The sequence below is a fragment of the Hyperoodon ampullatus genome (genome assembly GCF_949752795.1).
Source record: "Hyperoodon ampullatus genome assembly, chromosome: 4".
Lineage (NCBI taxonomy): Eukaryota > Metazoa > Chordata > Mammalia > Artiodactyla > Ziphiidae > Hyperoodon > Hyperoodon ampullatus.
In genome coordinates, this window is record NC_136917.1 from 70,061,228 (window position 1) to 70,083,996 (window position 22,769).

Below are 22,769 nucleotides of genomic sequence, written 5' to 3' on the forward strand. Positions count from 1 at the left end.
TAACATAGAGGTACAGCCTCAATTACTTAACCAGCCGCCCCACAGGTGTAATCTAGGTGGCATTAAGGGAGAGTTTTGGGGAGGCCATGGTCACCCACTCATCATCAACTTTGCAAAGTACTCTACAACATCCCTGTAAATCCATCTCCTACAACATATGGAAAAAAGTCCACAAACAGTACTCACTAAGGATCTAAGTGCAAGCAACTGTGGGGAGTATTATGACTTATAAAGCGTGGTCTCTATCTTCAATAGTTCAAAATCTACTAGGGAGGAAGATTATAAATAAAATATAATTATTTGTCAAATGAGTCAATGTAGAAAGAATTGCCAGAGTTTTAAGAAGATAGAAAAATCGATGTGAGCAGTGAAGGCTCATGAAAGAGGTCAAACTTGAAAAGAAAGTTTCCAAAAGGAGAAAAACTAGAAATCACTGAATGTCTACCTCGTACCTCATACCTCACATGCATCATCTCATTGGCTGAGATTAAATGTTTCACCTGAAATCAATTAAAACAGAGCAGTGATTCGAACATGGCTGGCTGATGACTGCAACATCTGCGATCTGCCCTCAGCATCACATCAGGATTAAAGAAAGCCTTTGGGTAAATGAATACAATGGGGAGGAGCCACAAGGCAGAGAGAAAAGTGTGAGTCAAGCTTTGAGAGTGGAGAGCAGAAGGTCTTGAAAGGAATCTTGAGAAGCAGTGCTAGAAAGGAAGGTAGAGCTTCTTGATGAAGGGTCTGGAGCCCCAGGCTAAGGAGTTCAGATGGTTTTATTCTGTCTGCAGTGGAATACACTTAAGTCTATGAGCAGGGTGCATTATTGATGAAAGAGGTGTTTTGAAGATTAACACAGAGTAGGTGTTCAAAATCCAACCAACGGATTGCCTCCTGGTGGCAAAGAAAGTGAGTGGAGGTTAGTGTCTTCGGGTGTGACATGGGATCGCCTGTCCCAGGGTGGTAGCCTCAGGAATGGGAAGTATGTGAGAGAGCAATGAAAGAAAGAATTGGCAGTATTGGGAGACATACTAGAAAATAGGGTTGATATCTGGGAGAGCTGTTTTGGGTTTAAACCATTCTCAATCCCAGTTATATTTTCTTGATTCAGTCTATTTTTATCTCCTACTGGGAAAACAATACATCTCTTCTTTATTAGAAAAAGACTTCATACTTCAAAATTTCGAACACTACTTCTCATTCCAGAATTCAGTAAATAAAATTATATTTATTTTCCTAAACTCTCACAATTTAATATTCCTCAGTAATATTCCTACCTATTCTTCCCAACATGAAGATCTCTAATTTTTTTGGCCCATCCAACAACAACAACAAAAAAGCCCTTTATCCCTTTTATAAGATACACTCCTTCTTTCCCTTTTTCAACAGCTACGATTTGGCAGCACTAATTATACCCTATTGTTGTAGCCAGCCTCCCGGATGGCCTCCAATGAACTCTGTCTTGTGTAAACCCTTCTCACAATGAATAGACTTATGTACCCAATAGGATATAGCAAAACTGACAGAGTATAACTTCCAAACCTAGGTCATCAAAGGCGTTGCAGTTTCCATCTTGCTTTTTGGATCACCATTCTGCAGGAAGCCAGCTGCCATGTCATTAAGACACTCAAGCAGCCCTATAGAGAGATTGACATATTGAGGAACTGAGGCCTCCTGCCAACAGCCATGTGAGTGGATCCTCCAGCTCCTGTCAAACCTTCAGAAGACTGTAGTCCCTGCTGAAATACCAGCTACAACCTCATGAGACCCTGAGCCAGACCCACCAACTAAGCTTCTCCCAAATTCCTGACCCACATAAACTGTGAGATAATAAATGTTTGCTGTTTTAAGACACTAAGTTTTGAGGTAATTTGTTACACAGCAATAGATATCCAATATGCCTATATTTCAATATGTCTATACCAAAAATATTTTGACTTCCAAAATAGCTCTCAAAAATGCCTGCCATTTAGTTAGCATCTTCAGTATCAGTTGTACACAAAAGAAACCACCTGCAATGCTTCTGAAATCTTTTCTCTACATTAGAACTCCTGGCAAGAGCCCATCAACTTCTAACTGCACTTTGACTTATTGCGTCCCTAGAGGCATGACCTCACAATACCTGTGTTTTAAGGTGCATCTGCTGCTTTTCCACACAAAGCACTGTCCCAAATTATCCTGCCATTTATCCTTAACCATTTAACATCTGACTATCCAGAAGAGTTGATCTGCTTCACAACTTGGAGAGTTCATCACGTGCTCTGTGCAATGTCATTTGTAAAATATTAAATGAATGGATTCTAGACTTTTCCATAAGTTAATTTTTCATCTACAAATACATGTTCCTTTATTCCTAGTCTTCTGTGATTATTTTTGATTAGATGGCATATAAAATTTAATTATTTCATTTTGTTAACTTTTTATTTTAAAATAATTTCAAATATATTTGAAAGCTACAAAAATAGAACAAAGAGTGCCCTTCACCCAGACTCACTAGTTGCTAACACTCTGTCACATTTACTTTATCACTCTCTATCTACATACACATATATAGGCAATATATATACACAGTTTTTAACCATTTGAGAGTAATTTGTACATATGCAGATACTTCAACTTACATTTTCTAAAAAGGAGAACATTCACCTATGTGTAACCCAACTGTCTGAGGAAATTTAACACTGATGCTAAACTACGATCTAACCTATAGACCTAATTCAAATTTCATCAACTGTCCTAATAATGTAATTATTTTAACAATGTTTCACATAGAAATTGTTCAAAGCCTATGCTGAAGAACAAACATTTGTTTTCTCAATCAGCAAACATTGGTCAGGGACATTTCTGCCCTCCAAGAGTTTCTAATCTAATGTGAGAGCTGTATCATGTGGATAGTAATAACAAGGCAATAAAAATTATGATGAGGGTCAAAAGAGGTTACAAAATAAGTATGGAAGTTAAGAAAGTATTTCCAGCTGGAGAGTGGGGATAAGAGCACATTGAGGGCTGTGCTGGGTAGATGGAGCAGGGGAGGTTGCACCCAAAGGAACGAGTAGGAGCAAAAGCAAGAGAAAGCAGCTTCCCAGAGGGAAAAGCAAATGGGCAAGGCTGTCTGGAGCACAGAGTAGATAATCAAGTGAGTAGAAAAGGAATTTTAGAGCCAGGTCAGGAATGGCATTGAATATCATGGTTTAAGATTTACTCAAGGTAAAATATCCAAACACTTCATGAGACCTCAGGCAGTCCAGGAATAAATGTGTAGAAGAAAAATGAACTAGAAAATAGAACTTGATCAGCCCAGAAAGAAAGGGAGACTATTGTTTTTTGTTTTCTTTCAACCAACAATACTAATTAAAGAAGCTGGACATTTCAGGTTTGACCAATCCCCTGACACAGTACAAGCAGGAAAAAATCCAACGGAAACAGAATGAATGACAAAATAAGGCAATTTCCGTTAGAAAGGAAAAGTCAAATTAAAGGGTAAGAGGAGAAAATATCAGTAGAATTCTCTGATGTGCAGCAGGATACTTTGAGTGTCATCAGCATCTTAGGTCTTTCCTGGCACGCAGGGCTGGGGGGAGGACAGAACAATAACAGGAAGCCGAAGTATTTGCACGGTCCCTCTCCTCTCGGGCAGGTCCGTTTCAATGGTGCATGCTGTTACAGTAGGAAAGATGACGACGTTCATCTGCCCCCATCACTGGCATGACAAGGGGGACCTGCTCGTCCAACTCTAGGTCATTGTGCTAACCCTCAATTCCTGAGACACTCACCATTAGGCACAGCTGAGCAATCCAAGTCAAGCCTAACTTTCCTCAAAGATCATTTCTTAGAGAAGAAAACAGAGGAACACAAACCCCATGAGGAAAAGAATTTCTATGGAACCAAGATTTTAGAAAATTCTCCTGTCAGTTGCATCTATCTAGATTCTATTAAGGCAAGCACACACACACACACACACACACACACACACACACACACACACACATATACCATTCCTCTATTTTAAATACTTCATAACAGGCCATATAATTGAAGTTTTTAACATTCATTTGGCTCCCCAAAATTTTCCAGAGCACTACACATATCCTGGGTTCCACAGAGCATTTGTGCTAAAAAATAGAACAGAAAGTTATAGTTTATGGTTTTATGGAATCCAGTCAAAATCCTTTCATTTTATGAACAGAATAACTGAAGGCCCAAGTTAGGATGACCTGACCATGATCACAGAGCTAGTCTGTGGGTGGTCTGACACTAGATCACAGAACTCAGGTTTCTTAACTCCAGTCAAATTATTAATACCTCTCCATCAGGTATAACAGTCATAGTCGTCCTAAAATAATACTCCATCTGTGCATTGGAGCCTCTTGAAATGCAAATTCATTCAAAGTTAGATTCTTCAAGTGACCAAGCAACTTCCTGGTCAAAACTGAAAATGTGAATTAGAAAGTACATAAGGTATTTCTGTGTTTAGACTGTACAGATGTTTCAAATAATCAGTGACAGCGGAACTCCACTGCCATTCTTCCCAGGGTTACTCAGTTCTGAACCACTAATCCAGACCAGGATGCAGAGTGACCACAGACATCTCTAGCTGCAGTCATTGCCACAAAAGAGTCTGGACACTTTTATCCACATGGTTTTAAGCCCACATGGGCAAAAGCTTTGAAGATTTGGGACAAAATGTGAGGAAATTGCTGAGGAAGTGTAAGTAGGCAGAAGGTAATTATTCAAAGCTGCACTTGGCAGGACATTCTGGAGAAAATGCTGGGGCTGCCATCTCTCCCACTTCCGCTTCCTCACCAACAGCATCTATGTACAAATATAAGAAGCCACAACCCAAACCCCAACTTTATGGCTCTTAAAAATAGGGCTTTGTTTTAGTAGATGAAGTGCCACATGCTGAAGCAGCAGCACAACTTCCTGTGGTATCGAGACAGATATTTTATTCAAGAATTGACCCTGTCTGACCCTGAATAATAGTTTGAGAACAATCTCATATTGATAGGAAAGTTAAGAGCCATTCTCCATACTACTTCCCTCATTCACATTATCCATAACACTCTCTTCTGATTTCCCTGTATCTTATTTGTCCTTCTCTGCCATTTTTAGGGAAATCCAGGATCTGGATGCCATGGGGACAGGAAGGTATAGCGACTGACTTTCTAGTCTGGCTCAGTGTCAAACTTTGATCACTGATGGGTCACTGATTCTCTCTCGCTTTACTTCGTGTTCAGAAATATCAGCCAGGAAAGCAGGTTTAATGGCAAGGAGACTTAAAATGAGAGTTGTATTTTCCATTTGCCTTTCTTATAAACCTCCAGAATGCCTATGATTCATCGACTTTTGTATGAAGATGGCCGTTAGCAGGAAGCTGGTCCAGTACCCTAATTTCACAGATGATGATGCTGTGATCCAGAGAAATTACGTGTATGGCCAAGATCACAAACCTATTTCATAAATAGCTTCTTCTTAGCCTAATACTGGACCAAAATGCAAGATCCTATCAGTTTATCTTGCACAATATTCTGAATTGCTACACACAAAGATAATAAAGACAAAATTACTTTTTTTTTTTTGGCAGCTGATGCCAGTCTTAACAGAATACAAATATACAAGTTATAGGCCCTGGGGTTCTTATAAAAGTTTAACTCTAAAATATTGACAAATGGCCAAGACTTTAATCAGGTAACTCGTGAATGCCCTTTCTCATTCCAAGGAGGAGGAGCTCACCATGAGTTATGCCCACCCAATCCCTGCATAGAAGGAGCAGAGTAGACACAGCCTCATAAAAGTTTTGCTAATGGCTGAGGCAAAGGAGTTGATGAAAGATAAATGGACATTCCCCCAATTCCTCAGAGCAATGATTCCTTTTTGGTTCTTTGTGATATCCTTGGTACTTAGAACAGCACCTCACAGAGAGGAGGGCAAAAGAATGAATGAAGAACAAATGAATGAATAAATAACTTTAAAGAATAATAAAGTATAGAGAAGAGTCAAGTATGTAGACTTGAATAAAGAATTTAAGTAAGGAAAACTAGTTTAAAGAAGAAAAAGGTTTGGGTCTGGTAGGACTTCTCCAGCAAGATTTGGAATTGGTAAACTGAACAAATAAAAATCTGTTGAAAATATATATATTGCAAATTATGGGTTTTTCCAGAACTAATAATTTTTATGTACTATGAGTCCATTGTACATCTCTTATATAATTTAAAGTACCTTTTATTTTAAAAAAATTCTGGGGGAGGACTTTGTTACTTTGAAATAGGGCATAATTTTACAACTCTTATGGGCATTTTAATTTTTCTCTCTCATTCTCAGCCAAATATGCTTGATCTTCTTATGGGAAATGTTTCTCATTAATTTATCTTTCATTATTTTTTAGGGCTTAAAGAAATTTTCCAATGGCAAAATCACTGCAAGAGTCATTATCTCTTACTGCAAGTATTTATAAGCTTTGTATATTCTAGGATGATTTTATAATTATTTTTTAACATAGCATTTGGCAATTTTTATCTGCTTTCCAATGTACTTTTAAATTCATTTTCAGTCCAACTGTATCTACTTAGTATGGTCCCAGCATTTTAAATTGGTTATCACTTTTATATCTTATCAAAAACTTCTACCAGGAATGAGGAAATGGCCAGTATTTTTTTTGGTGGGGGGGGGGGCTCTTCCTGAGTCATTAAGTAAGTTTTTAATTTTATTTTAACACTGGAATACAAAATAAAGAGTTGAGAAATATATGCCTCTATCATTTATTATTAACTGAGTTTCATTCCTCATTCTAACTACAGCAATAAACATTTCTGTGGTATTGGTCCTTTAGTTTGACCTTTTGTTGTAAAGATAAAGTAGGTTTTAAAACCAAGGCCTAGAACCACTAACTTTTTACTAGTTTTTCAGTTTGATCAATTTATCCTTTTTCCAATTAATCTCCAATTCATCCTCCATGCTGCCACCAACCCTCTCAAAACACATATCAGAACGTCACACTTTCATACTTAAAAGCTTTTGAGAGCTTGCCTTTGTGGTAAAGCCCAAACTGAGCCTTATCACCCAGCAAATTCCCACAGGTATATATCACTTCTAAATATCACTTGAGCAATCCTTGCTACTTGAATTTCCCAAAATATTACATGTTCTCACTCCTCTATGTCTTTCCCCATGCTGTTCTCTCTTCTTGGAATGCCCTTAACTATCTGGTCAACTTAATTCTCACTAGTTCCTCAAGAATCAAAGGTTACTTCCTCTCAGAAGAGCTCCCAGGCCAACCTAGACATCCTTCTTCTTTACCCTCATAACCCCTGGGGCATCCAGGGAGTAGATGATGTGGACTTTGTCAGAGTAATAACACACACTGTTTTATTCACCATTTTCTTACTCATCTCTCCACTAGCTGGTAAACTCCCTGATATCAAAAGAGTACACTGCTGGGCTTCCCTGGTGGCGCAGTGGTTGAGAGTCCACCTGCTGATGCAGGGGGCGTGGGTTCGTGCCCCGGTCCGGGAAGATCCCACATGCCGCGGAGCAACTAGGCCCGTGAGCCATGGCCGCTGAGCCAGCGCGTCCGGAGCCTGTGCTCCGCGACGGGAGAGGCCACAACAGTGAGAGGCCCGCGTATCGCAAAAAAAAAAAAAAAAAGAGTACACTGTTCATCTCCACATATTCTTACCATATATGGAAGGCTCAATAATATTTCAAGATTTTATCCCATTTAATTGCTAAACTATACTGCTACAAAGGGAAATCCTGGAGTTGAAATAAAATGATTACAATACTAGTGAATATAAACATAGAAAAACAATTAAACCTTTGCTAGAAAAATAGTTGTTCAAAATTAGAGAAAAAAATTATGTTGTTTCTATAGAGAACCTATGGACATTTTCAAGGGCTTAATTGTTAGTTATTCTGTAAATTCATTTAAAAGCTAAAGGTTTTCTTTTCATTGGCATTCCTTCATTCTCAGTAAGCACCCCTGATCACACATGGCTACATTTGGTCATGATTTTTGTAGACCTATATTCATCTCAGCTGTGGGCAAAGTGAGGTGACCATGAGTATACATTTGGGAACAGCAAAGAGAGGGACCAGGATGCACTGGGATTCACGCAATATAAGTAACAAGGAAAGGTACAGGAGTCAGGGGCAAAGGAGCAATGGAACCAAACTCTCAATGGCAGCCTTTTGTTGTGCTAAGAACTCTTGGGAAGAGTTGAGTCCCCATGGCTGAAGAGCACAATTCCTAGGGTCTTTCTGTGTGGGCTGGTAGAGGGACCCATCCCAGCAAACTTCATCATAAAAACAATGTCTGGGAACACACCAGAACAAACCCTCAATAATTAGCAGATTATTACAGTCTACAGCAACTGAAGGACCACCCTGCTTCAATGCGTTCATGAAGTGCAATATAAATATAGTTTAGAAAAGGGGAAGTTTATATTATAAAGTCATTTTAAATATATCCTTGAAATATAGAAAGGAAAAGAACTTCAGGCTCAATTTTTTTTTTTTTTTTTTTTTTTTGTGGTACGCGGGCCTCTCACTGTTGTGGCCTCTCCTGTCACAGAGCACAGGCTCCAGATGCACAGGCTCAGCGGTTATGGCTCACGGGCCCAGCCGCTCTGCGTCATGTGGGATCTTCCCAGACCAGGGCACGAACCCGTGTCCCCTGCAACGGCAGGCAGACTCTCAACCACTGTGCCACCAGGGAAGCCCTAGGCTCAATTTTGAGAACTACCTAAGGCCTTTGATGGTCTTTGATGAAGGTCCCATTGTGATACAAGCAAAAGAAGATTTTAATGGACCCCGAATGTACATGTGTCGTATATTACCCAAATAAGGAAAGAAAATGAAAAGCACAGGTGGGCATAAATGCACACCAAGTATAACGCTAAGAATAAATAAATAAACTGTAACATTAACATCAATATAGTTACAGGTTTCATGGTGATTAATACCTTTACTTTCAAGCAGATTCTAATAACTCTTTAAGGGCAATTTGAACCAAAAAAGCTAAAGGTATTTGAACTGAAGCCATGAGTTCTGAACTCTGCAGGGCCACAGGCTTTGCAATTTATGACATTTTTTAAAATCTCTTCTCTTCCTCCGTTCTTGATCTTTTAAATGTCATTTCTCTTTTGTCTTTATTATAAATACCCTTCCTTGACTCTTTTTTTTTAATTTCAAAATCTCTAATAGTAGTATCTTCATTTTATCATAAATATTGGAAACTACAGGCAGCACAAAGCATTCAAGATTAAGTTGACCCCATCATACTGAATACCTTAATTTCCTTCTTATGAATAAGTCCCTATAAACTATATTACTGTCATTTGTTCAAGATTTTAAACTTTCTAATCATTTAATTTTAAAAGGAAAAATAAAATATAATGGATTTAAACTATACATGAAGCCTATCTCAATTGAAGAATCTATGGAGGATGGAAAAAGTTTCCTGCATGGATTATATTTTTCTTGTTCTGCTAATTTGAAAGGGTCTATGATTAGTTTCTATGATTCCCTTGGGTCAACATGTACGCCTCCCTAACTGTTTGAAATTCAAACCATTACATAAGCTTCCTGTCAACTTATTTCTCTCTTTGCAATAATTTATTCTCTCACTCCATATCTAATTAATGATGTTTTCAGGACATAAGTAAAAATATTCTTTGGTCTTTTCACTAAAAGCTGCATAGAAATCTCTGACGGAACCAACTCTCCACATCCTTCATCTGTATGTTACCTTGTGCTGCTGGTCATCTTTTCACATAACCAACCCCCTCTCCTCAACTAGACTACAAGCTCCTTGAAAGCAGAGCCCATGTCTTTATCTTGTCTTTCATTCCACTCCTCTTTGATCTCTACTTCTCTCCCCATCGGTAAGAATATAACAGATGTTCAATAAACGGCTGTAAATTGAGATAGGTCAAAACTTGGGGCTGTGGGGCATGCAACATCCACATTGTTTTCAGCAGTGATCTGAGAGGCTTAAGAGTAGTCAGGGGATTGTATCCTGTGAGTCACAGACAGTTGATATGAGTCTAGAGGCTTGAGGTGAGAGATTAACAACTGAGAACGGGATCCATACCTGGGGAAAACGCCCGAGTAACTTTGAGAAACCATCCCTGAAGTGATCTGTTCCACCAGGAGGTGGCGCTTTAGCTCAGGACCACTCTGCTGGCCAAGTTTCCACTTCATCCGAAAGGTATCTCTCTGAATTTATAGAAACATTTCCCCAGCAATGGAACGGGAACTAAAACGTGAGCTGTATCATCCCAGAAGATCTTGCTATTGTTAAGGAAAATATAAGAAAACTAATAGGAATCTTATTTAAAGAAAAGCTTTGCTTTTCCATCAACTGAATAATCCTAGCAACAGTCTTCTCTTGAACCACAGGTCTTTCCTACTGTACCTAGGAGGTCTCACTTTTTGATGCAAGGTGTACATAGAGATAGTTTCTTAAAACAAATTTTAATGTGGTAAGGTCTGTGTGCACGTGCCTACTTTCATATTTGGCAAGAAATATGTTTGACATCAATGGCAGAAAATGTCTAGATGGATAAAGGTAGTAAAAAAGTGATTAGGTGTCATTTGAATAAACAAATATGGAGTGCCATTAACATTAGTTTCCCTTTCCATGTATGTGTGTGTACAAATGTTAAATACATACAAACTGCTTGTTCAAGGCTAATTAGATGAGCAGGTCAAGTTTATGCTTTATTAATACCTGGGTTGAAATTAAATTAAATCTTGATTATGCTCTATGAATCATCTGCTTCATTGGATTAGATTAAGAGGGCTAAAATTAAGAATATAATCAACTAGAAATGCTCTTGGCAATATCCTGAAAAACTCAAAATTCTGCATTAGGAGACAAGGGTGTGAGTCAATAATTTTATAAAATGGGATCCAGGGCCTTTTCAAAATACTTAAACATCTCTATGCTTATGGCCACACTGGATTAGAAACAAATAAAAAATCATCTCCATGATATAAATGCTGTTTCCAAATCTACACTATTCAATAGAGTCATGTAGAGACATATCAAAAATGGGCAGAGCCCTTGGCTGTCTTTCCCAAGAGCACCAACGATCACATAGACCCAGGTCTAAACAATCCAGGAAGCACTCCAGGGAGTTTCAAGCCATGTTCTCTTACTACTGAGGACATACACTTCTTCTACCTGGCCCAAGTTATTAAATTCTTAGATTCATTTTCTCCATGATGAGCCAGACTCATGTTCATCACTATAAAAGAAAGAAGGGAAAACAAACTTAATGAAGACATTTGCCTTAGAAACTGCCACAATCAAAGACAGACCTTTTCAGATGTAATTAAATCTTTTTCCAAGATAATTTATCTTATTAAAATATGGTAATTTACCATGGTTTCAGGTTATTTGAAACCCTTCTAGGAAAGCTGAAGTTAATTTCTTGCTATAAGCATTATAATTTGGACCAAAGAGATTCAGGGAGCATTTTATATTCACACGAGCACATAAAAGCTAAAACTGTTTATTTTTATCCAAGGTACTTAAAGGAATCTGATGGTACCCCAGGAATCTGCATATGCTTCAGTATTGGAGTGCAAAGGGCAGACTAGAAAGAACAGAACTGTCCTCACCAAAACTGATCCAACCTGTCTCTGTCAGCACCCTAGGCTGATAAAGACTTAGGAAGAAAGCTCTTGCAGAGATGTCATTTTTGATGACATCAGGATGCCCAATTCAAAAATCAGCGTGATTGGAGGTTTAATGAGGCACTTTGTTATTCCCTGCAATAAAAAATAGAGACAGAGTTCTTCAGGCTTAATTACCACATCTGTTATTAGGCACTTTACCGTGATTGACTGGAGTGTATGTCGGACACGGTGCCAAAAAAGCCTCCCCATGAAAGCAGCTTCCCTCTCGCTGTCTGAATGGCAGCGGCCTCTGTTACAACCAGGATTTCCATGGCAAACAAGCAAAGCCGGGAGTGCACAAGCCCCCGAGCCAGCTGAAGGCGTTTTTCCTGGTGCCAGTTAAGCTGGGAGCAGGGCCTGGGCCGCTCGCTCTGAATTCTGCTTCTCTCTCCTTCAGGCTCCACCACACTTGCCTGCAGCCCATGATAAACAGGCACAATGGGGAGAGGAAGGAGCAGGGCAAGCCCAGGAGGGGCCCAGTTCTGGCTTTGTTGTGGTGCCTACTTGCAGACATTCAAATTAGGAGTTATGATGGGATGCTGCAGATGAGATGCATTTGCTAGCTCCCAAGCTAATTATGACTTTAAAATAGGCAGCTAATATGCAATACCAGGAAGGTGCTTTCTCAGGATACCAGTTCCTTGGATGCCTTGGGCTCTATGAACCAACCACCAAATTGGATTTTAGGAACTTAACATCTCATTCTATAACATACATACTAGAGAAACTTATTGCCATTGTTCCTGTCCCCAGTAAAGCTGTTCACTGATTCCTTCAAGTCTGTGTATGGAGGCCAGTGGGGATCTACTAATTAAACTGCAGTTCATTTGAAAAGAGTTGCCTTTAAAAAGTACACCATTGTTCAACTGTTTACAACTGCAAAAATCCAGACACCCACAGCTCTCTTATCCCTGTGCGGGCAGTAGCATGGGGACAATTACTAGCACAGAAAACCATTCTTTAGACCAGACGTAAAAGCAGGAATTCTCTTATCTGAACACATGCCAGGTAGGGAAACAAACCAATACTCACCTAACCAGAGTTGTCTCAAGTAAACAGAGGCCCAGTGCTACAGAAGTCGTGACATATGGTAGTAACATAAGAAATGAGAAAAGACTACAACACATATACCTTGTAAATATTCTTGTGGAACAATCAAGTGTAAAGAAGAATGTCCTTGAGGGCTTCTCTCTCTCTGTGTTTAATTTGCTTTTCGAAGATGAGATTGTATAAATTTATGATGCACTCCCCAGTTGCATTTTTATACCAAGCAATATCCATGGTGTTTTGGATGTGTGGTTACTATCAATGGTGCTTTGTGCATAGAATATAACCCAGAAATAACAGTGAGTAAAGTATGAGAAGTTGGCAAGCAGGAAAAGAATTTTCTACGCTATTAGAAGAATCAGAGCAGCATTTAATAAAAATAAAAGGAATGTATGGTGTTTTCTAAAAAGGAATGAAAAATTTAAAAAGTCATTGTCTGTACACTTGGAGGCATTTCAGATATGGAACAACTTCTTCTGTCCTTGGGGTGGAGACTGAGTGTCAATTCCCTAGAGGTTTGTAGCTAAGATCTGTCCACTTTTCAACAATCTTTCCAGCCTGAGGGGAAAAAATGAGCTTTAGGAAATAAATCTCAGACTTCTCAGACAAATGGCAGTCCAGTTTGGTGTCATACACTTCCTGCAAGTCGTGATTGCTAAAGGGCCCTCTCATATTCCCCAGACTTCTGAAATATGGCCTTTCTTTCCTCAGCCCCTATAATACAAATGATTGAGGCTCTTTTCTAACTAAGCCTTTCCCTTACTCTCTCTTTTCTCTTTATCCACAATGAGCCTTTGTGGTCCCTTACGAAGAGAAGAGAGATGATAGAGCAGGGTGAAAGTGAAATCAACCAATTCTAAAATTATATCAAGTCCATCTGCCAACAACAACAAAAAAAGAGCTATTTCAAAGCAAAATTCCTTCAAAAGATAAAATTACACAAGTAATGGTATTTGTGGTATTACAGAGAAAGGAGCTATACATTAAAATATCTAAAAGCAATTTGGCAGTGATTTCTTGGATATGACACCAAAAGCACAAACAACAAAAGAAAAACCAGATAAACTGGATTTCATAAAAATTAAAAACTTTTGTGCAACAAAGGACACTATCAACAGAGTGAAAAGGCAACCCACACAATGGGAAAAAGTACTTGCAAATCATACATCTAATAAGGGATCAATATCCAGAAAATGGAAAAACAAAAACTCCTACAACTCAGCAACAATAAGATAATCAACCTAATTAAAAATGGGCAAAGAACTTAAATAGACATTTCTTTAAAGAAAATACACTATTGGCCAATATGCATAGGAAAAGGTGTTCAACGTCACTAATCACTAGGAAAATGCAAATCAAAACAACAATGAGATACCCCTCCACACCCATGAGGATTGCTATTATCAAAAAAAAAAAAAAAAAAAAAAAAACCAGAAAATAACAAGTGTTGCTGAGGATGAGGAGAATTTGGAACCTTGTGCATTGTTGATGGGAATGTAAAACACTGTTCTGCTGTAGAAAAGAGTATGGGAGTTTCCATTAACTAAAAAAATTAAACATGGAATTACCATATGATGCAAAAATTCCACTTCTGGGTATATACTCTAAAAGAATTGAAAGCAGGGACTCAAACAGATTTGTATACTAATGTCATAGCAGCATTATTCACAATACCCAAAAAGTGGTAGTAACACAAATGTATATTAATGGATAAATGGATAAACAAAATGTGGTATATCTATACAATAGAATATTATTCAGCCTTAAAAAAGAAGGATATTCTGAAACATGCTACAACATAAATGAACTTGAAGACATTATGCTAAGTAAAATAAAGCAGACACAAAAGCATAAATATTGTACAATTTCCCTTATATGGGGTACCTAGAGTAGTCACATCTATAGTCAGAAAGTATCAATAGAGGGGTGGTTGCCAGGGGCTGGGAACACAGGAAAACAGGGAGTTACTGTTTAATGGGTGCATAGTTTCAGTTTGGGAAGATGAAAAAGTTCTGCAGATGGACGGTGGTGATGGTTGCACAACAATATGAGTATATTTAATGCCACAGAACAGTACACTTAAAAATGGTTAAAATGGCAAACGTTATGCCTATGCTATCACAGTTTTAAAAAAGAAATACCTAGAAATAAGCCGAATTCTAAGGAGTAAGTAACAAATATCTGCCCAAGAGGTAGGGACTTCTTGTTTGCTTCTTTTTGTACCTGTCTGCATGATTACAACACACAGCATGCATTCTTCCATGGATCATGCATGGACCTGTAATCTAGTCTCTAGAACTCAAGGGTGGAAGGAGGGAAACATCAGCAAACATAATAACATCTGTGTGATCCTGTGTCAGCCAAGTGTCACCACTGCCTTCTCTGCCGGGGGGGCGGGGCGTGGGGGAAGGTGGCAGAATGTAACCTCTCTGCCCTACTAGAGAGCTCTAAAACAGATCATAATTCCTCCAGAACCAACAAACAGAAGCCAAAATGGACAATTTAGCTCCCTCTCAACTTTAAGCAAATGGAAACCAAAGAGCATCCAACATTTTGAAGCCACCCTGCCTGTCAGAATCCCAGCTCTTCACTGTCTGCCTGAATTCAAAACTCCAATTCACTTGTTCAACTTGGAATGAACTTAGGGATGTGGACTTGTGTGCACTTTTTACTTTCTCAGAGAAGTCCTAAGGAATTTGAGGTTTTGGAGTACCTTGCCTTCCTCGATTTCAATTCTAAATTCCTCAACTTGGACTTTCTGGGTCAAATCGAAGTAGCTCTGCTTTGGGGTTTTATTCTCCCCCCTCCTTCTCCTCTAATGGCTAATGAAGTTAAGATGACAAAAAACAATGCTTTTTTGAGTACAGAATGCAGATCTCAATCCCTTCTGGCAGGTATTCCTACAGACCAGTTGTTATTTATAATAGCTATAAGGGAGAAAAGAGATTAAAAGATCAAGTCCCGCTGCACTTCCCCACAAAGCCGGCCACAGCTGTACCAGGGCTTCCGAGCAACTGGTCGGCAAGGAGACAGCAAGCCTTCTGTTGTCCTGTTGGGTCTGCTCAGGTCACCGCATGTGGTGTGGATTAGAGAATCCTGGCTCTCTGTTACCCAGAGGGGCAGGACTGGGCGTTCCACACCACACTCCCGAACTGGGGGCTCTGTGCCATCACTGGACCCTCTTTTCAGGGTCTCTTGGGGAACAGCAGCAGATATCAGATTTTAAAGGCTAACAATTCCTTTTCTTTTTTTTTTTTAATTTGTGTGTAAATTTTTAAAAGAGAGATACACAGAGAGAACAATTCATTTTTACCCGTTTTCCTGAAGATCTGTCATAATGGAGTAGAAGAAAATGTATCCATTATGGATAGAAAAAGGTAGTTTAGATTTGGTCTGAAGTTAGCTATAACCGGGGACTTTGCTAAAGTTGTGCTTTAAGTTCCACATGTTGGAGCCAGGCTGCACCAAAACCAGGAACCAGTGCAGAGGAAGAGCCTCACAAAGGCAGCTGTCCCCAAACTCATATTCGGCTTCTCCAGGGCAGAGAAGGGGCAGAAGGAGCAAGCTCTGTGGGTCACATGGTTGTGTTTCCTCCATTTGGTGTCGAGCCCCGTGGCCACTGCGAAGCTGCAGCTCTGCTCAGGGTGCTGCCAGCAGTGAGCTTCACCCACCCTAGTCTCACCCACCTGCTCAGCTGCACCCTGCCCTCCAGACATGCCCCAGAGGCTTCCCGGTAGAGGCCATGGGGTTGCAAAGGGCCTTTTTGACCTCTTCATCTCATAAATAAGGAATCAGTCATGAAAGAGTTTTTTAGGTGTCTAAGATCAAACGGTGGCAGACGTGGATCTCAGATCAGGAGCTTTTGGCCCCAGATGCATGGCTCATCCCACCATTCTGGGCCACCTAGTAGAGCTCTAAGGGGAAGTACACTCCCTCACTCTAGAAGCATTTATTTGTTTCACCCAAGGCCATGCGAGTATATATATATATGAATTAGTGACACTGACCTTGAGACTGACATCACTTTTTATGCTTTTCATTGGCACCAAGATGAGAAAACACAAAAAACTACCTCAAAATTATACAATTCTAAAAGTGGGCAGCTACGCTCATGAGTAATGCTGGAATTTCAAACTTGGGTGATTCCACCATCTCCCACAAGTCAGAATAAAGTACATTTAAGGTAAAACTTGAACCACGTCAATGAAGTGAAACGTCCCAAAAGTCAGTCTCTCCTTAAGCAGTTTTGCTTCATCTGCACTTCTTTCCTCTAAACATGGGGTCCCCACTGGGCCTTCAACAATGATCTTGAAGCCTGACACTGACAGCCCGCAGGCATCTTCACTCTCCCTAGCTGCTCAGCTGCCAACAACTGCTGGGACACAAAGCATGGGTGGGACAGTCACTGCACATGGCTTTTTCTTTGTGGGCACAGTGGCCAAAGCCTGGCAGAGGTCATCTCCTCACGTCTCGGAGAGCACACCATGGAAGAAAGTGCACTCTGGTTCCCAGTAGACACTGAAGAGGTTTGCTCTGCCTAGGGTCTTACTTGTGATGGATCCAACTCCTAGACAGAGACTGGGAAGCTGTTTTTGTTTTAACGAACTCCTTCTTAGAACTCAGTGAAAAACTCACCTGGCTTCCGAAGCCCTGTATTTACTGACTGACACTTTGTTCTGAAGATCTGCCTGTCAGGCCGTGGTTGCCATCCTCCTCAGCAGTGGAGCCTGACACATTCCCCATCAAAGGAAGCAGACAGGGCACGTCAGCCACTAACCCATGAAAACACTGTGGTCTCCCTTATGTGCCAGGGAATGAATCTACATGTCACGGGGGCCTTAATGACATAGCCTCATTTTCACAAAGAATACAACCTAGCCAAGAAATGAAAAATGCTCTTCCAAGTTCCCCAACTAGACAAGAGTTTCCTTAGATCAAGCTATAAGAAATCCTCTGTGGACAGAGAGAGAGGTAATGTCTCTGTCTGCCACACCTTAACTCTGCAAATTCAGAAGGAGCAGAGTTTTGTCCTTTAGGGAGAAGGCAACCCACAAGCACTCACTTAAAAATTCTAAAGGCAAATTTGGGGGATCTCTTTCAGAAGCTCTCTGGATGTCATAACAACACAATATCCTCAACCAAAGACACTTATACTGGAAGGTGACAGCTGAACCTAGAGGGTTAGCTTATAGGATGACGATCATGATCATAAAAATTAAACCCTACAGCAGTGATGGGCTGCGGGGAGGCCCTCCAAACAGTCCCTGGTGGCTGCACGAACAAAACTACAAAGCATCATTTACATCCTGCCTTGAAAAAAAAGCCAGGATTTCTTTTTCCTTCCCTAGCTTGGCAGAGCTCCACGTCATAAGCTTTTTGTTTTTGTTTTTGAATGGCGGAAGAAAAGTGCCTTTGCCCCAAGCTGGTCTTCACCAAAATAAAAGCAGACCATCTGGCTAGCTCTCCTGAGGAACTCTCTGCAGCTGAGTCCTTGGCTGGGCTCGGGCACAGTCCTCACCCTTCTTGAAGGAGGATGTCTTCTTCTCAGTGGGAAGAACCACCTGACCTCTCCTGGCCCAGGTGAGGTGCTTCCTGGCTGGCATGGCCTCCATTACTGACCCTCCCCTCACACTCTCACCACTTCAATTCCTCTGCCTCCTATGAAAGAATAGCTAAGAGGTCAATTGTTCAAAACCTGAAAGTCCAAAGCATACATTGTCCACCCATTCCCTCACCGTGCATCCTCTGGACCATGGTCCTCACTCGTTATTGACTGTTCACCAATTGTTAGCATCTCCACTAGAGGAAAGATGGGGTCCTGAGGAAGTTTCCATTAAGCAATGATGATACCTGGTGGCCTCACTGGTGTACAGTGGGAGACAAGGTCAAAATTATCCATTCAAGTGAGGATTAGGATTGTGGGTCAGGTTCTCCACTTCATGTTATTCTTCTGTCCCTATAGTTCTGAATAATCTCAAAATTAGGTCCACAAATGCTTAAGTTCCTATTCTATGAAAAGAAAGAAAGAGAGAGAGAGAGAAGGAAGGAAAGAAGGAAGGAAGGAAGGAAGGACAGAAGGAAGGAAGGAAAGAAGGAAGGAAAAGGGAAGAATGAAAGAAAAAAGAAAAAGTTTATATGTCTTGGTCTGCTAGGGCTGCCATAACAAAATACCACAGACTGGGTGACTTAACAACAGAAATTTATTTCTCACAGGTCTGGAGGCTGAGAAGTCCAAGATCAAGGTGCTGGCCAATTCAGTTTCAGGTGAGAGCTCTCTTCCTGGCCTGCAGATGGCCCCCTTCTCACTGTGTCCTTATATGATGGAAAGAGAAAGTTCTGGGGTCTCTTCCTCTTCTTATAAGGGCACCAGCTCTACTCGATTAGGGCCCCACATTATGACCTCATTTAATCTTTATCGCATCCTCACAGGTCCCATATCCAGGCACACTGGGGGGATAAGACTTCAAAATATGAATTTGGGGGACACAATTCAGTCCATAGCACTATGCTTGACTACCTGGGGGCTGCGAGATAAACAATATATATCCCATGTGCTCAAGAAGTTTATATTCTAGAATCAATTTATGCTAAAAGTGGAAGGGCCCTCACACTTTATGCACTCTGTTCCCACAAGTTCCAAGGATTACTTCTAGATACATTCCAAGAACGTACTTCTTGATGAGGGGGTTGGTTATTTTACCCTAATTCCCAGAAAAGGCCATAGAGGCATGGAGAGCTGAGGTGGCCAGGGGCACTTGTGATGAGGTAAAACAAAGAAATTAAACTCAAATTGTGCCTGTGTCTCCAGAGAGAGACTGGATATAGTAAGGTCTGGGCATCAACCACGTTCCTTAGCACTAGACTCCTAATACTGAAAAGGAAGTATCTCTCAGGCCAAGATGTTTAAAAAAACTTCTTGATTCAGAATGTAGAAGGAGCATTATTTGGAAGCTTTTGCCCAAGCCAAGATCATAATTGTAGTTTGTTAGAGAGAGGAACTTTGCTGCTTTCCTGAATTAAGAAGGCAGAGTTTCTACACTAATTAATTCAACAAGTTCAATATCCAAAATAGTATGGCACATGAAAAAGAGCTTAGACCTGAGAGGCAACACACCAGGAATCTGCAATAGCCTCACTGAATTAAAAACAGAAGTGACCTAGACAAATCCTTGAGTAGAAATTAATCAATCCAATACAATCAAATAAAACTTACTGAGAGCTTACTGTATGCCACATAGTGTCCTAAGTTCTTTCCATTTATTATCTCAATTAATCCTCATAACAGCTCTCTGAGAGACTTAATATTATCCCTACTTAATTGATAAAGAAACTGAAGTCTGGAGTAACTGGCTCAAGGTTATATATCTAGTAAACAATGGAGCAGACCAGGATTCTAAACCCAGGAAATCTCGTTCTAGAACCCACACTTTAAACCACTACATTATAGCACACCTGTGCCTTAGCTTTTCAACTACATCTGTCCACTGGACAGAGCAGTCAATACTTGAAATGTATTCTATTATAGAACGTGAAGCCAAGAGGGCAGGGACCTTGTTTACCTTAGGTATTGCCCTATCCCTAGCATAGAAAATCACGTGGGACATAATAGGTGCTCAATAAATATTTATTAAATAAATAAATAGCAGACTGTGTTAGATTTAGTGAAATTACTGCAATAGCCTCTTTATCATCTTCCTCATTTATATTTCATTTTCTACTCCATCATCAATGATAATCCCTTGCTATTCACTGCCTAGTGAATTTAAGCAGCTTTCAAAACTTTTTCAACTTACTCCAACCTATTCCAACTTCACTTCTTGATATTCCATTATACAGACACTCCACTCTGGCTATCTCTGCCTGCCCCTGCTCCTGCCCTCACCCTCCCTCACCCAGCCCTGCATTTCTACCAGCTGGGTTACTCTCTCCCTTTTCTCCATTACATGAAGCTCACTTACCTTTCAAATTCCCATCTCTTCTAAGAAGCCTTCTCTGATCAACAAACCCACAGTGATCTCTCCCCATTCTAAGACGGGTTCACCCAGACATATCACCTGCTTCCTCATCCTTTTCTGTCCCCACAGACAGACTGGCAATATGCTGAGGAGAGGGGCCAGGGCTTCTCATTTTGAGTATTTTCTCCAACGTGCAGCAAAGGCTTGGCTGTTCAGACACACGGTGAACAGAGATCAACTGACCAATACAGATATATCTCATCTAAAGGCAAAACATCTGCTGATTTCTTTTTAATAAAGGCAAAAAAATTTTTTAATGAGATAAAATTCACATGACATAAAATTCATCATTTAATCACATGTGCCACCATCATCCCTATCTACTTCCAGAACAGTTCATCGCCCTCAAAGGAAAGTCCATACCCATGACACAATCACTCCCCATTCCCCACCTCCCAGCTTCTTGCAACACTAATCCACTTTCTGTCTCTATGGATTTGCCTATGCTTGACAGTTCATATAAATGGAATCATACAACATATAGCCTTTGTGTCTTGTTTCTTTCACTAGCATTACATTTTCAAGATTCATCCATGTGCTAGCATGTATCATACTTTATTCCTTTTTATGGATGAATAATATTCCATTGTATGGAGTTATGACATTTTGTTTATCCAGTCTCCAGTCATCAGTTGGTAGGCATTTGGATTGTTTTCACCTTTGAGTTATTGTGAATAATGCTGCTGTGAACATTTGTGCTCAAGTTTTTGTTTGAACCCTCTTCTCCATTCTGCTGATATCTTACTAGAGGAGAACAAATTCATTAACTAAAAGCCTCATCCTGGGCTTCCCTGGTGGTGCAGTGGTTAAGAATCCACCTGCCAACGCAGGGGACACAGGTTCAAGCCCTGGTCCGAGAAGATTCCACATGCTGCGGAGCAACTAAGCCCATGCACCACAACTACTGAGCCTGCGCTCTAGAGCCCGCGAGCCACAACTACTGAGCCCACGTGCCACAACTACTGAAGCCCGCGCATCCAGAGCCCATGCTCTGCAACAAGTCACCGCAATGAGAAGCCTGCGCACCTCAATGAAGAGTAGCCCCTGCTCGCCGCAACTAGAGAAAGCCCACGCGCAGCAACAAAGACCCAATTCAGCCAAAGATAAATTAATTAATTACAAAAAAAGCCTCATCCTAATTCTGTACTAGAGATAAATAACTTTTCTTTTAATAAGATACTATCATCATTAAAAAATATTCAGGCCCATGAGTAAATTTAACTGTTGTTGTATTCCAGAATATTTTAAATTCCTTATTGATTATATCAGAGTATATCAGAGATCAGATTTCCTAACTTCTGTATTTAATTAACAGAATCTTACTTAAGCACATGAATAATTCGTTCATAAAAATCATAAGCAAAACTTATTCCTAACCGTGTTAATTTTTCTTCCCCATTTTAACATTATTTGGTGCTAAATAATGATAACATGTTTATTGAGAGCTTACTATGTACCTAGCACTATGCTATATGTAACACTCTTTGAAATATATACTGTTATCACTTCACAGGGGATGCAAAGATGCTTAGAGAGTGTAAGTAGCCTGTCCAACATCACGAGGGTTATGGGTGACCAGATCCTGACCCAGGGTGTCACATTTCACACAGTAAATGACACGACCAGCCAGGAGTAGACCCAGACCATCAAAATCTTGTCTCCTAGCTCATGACTTTAATCACATGTGTTTGTGTAAATGAACAGTTAACCTTTAAGCCCAATGCCCAAAGGAAGTGTACAGGAGGTTACTCAGACCTCTCACAGCTGCTTGAACCATTTCAAAGTGAAGAACTCCAAATTTTCCTTTAGGAAACCAAAAAACGCTCCTATTGTCTCCATTTGAGTCTACCAGCTCCATATGGTAACAGCAAGCTAGGATATTCTATAGGTACAATGACCCACATTGATGATGAACAATGTCCTCTAGATAGAAAAAGGATCACAGGTCGCCCATGTGTCAGAAGCATCGTTTTTGCTTATAGGGCCATTCCACCTTCACAGGTATTGCTCCTGGAGCTCATAGTG

At 40.2% G+C, this 22,769-nt stretch overlaps 1 protein-coding gene across 2 annotated transcripts in view; it reads right to left on the minus strand.

The window, feature by feature from the left end:
- The window catches only part of MEGF10 (multiple EGF like domains 10), a gene marked incomplete at both ends in the record, with an annotated part of 154,294 nt that overhangs the window by 126,389 nt on the left and 5,136 nt on the right, over window positions 1–22,769 (minus strand). Inside the window, one exon of one of the 2 annotated variants that reach the window (XM_079704027.1) lies at window positions 18,580–18,628. The exons of the other annotated variant lie outside the window; for it this stretch is intronic. Within the exon in view, the coding sequence (XP_079560153.1) occupies window positions 18,580–18,628 (49 nt within the window). Of the gene's footprint in view, window positions 1–18,579; window positions 18,629–22,769 lie in introns of those variants that run through there. 2 annotated transcript variants of the gene reach the window in all.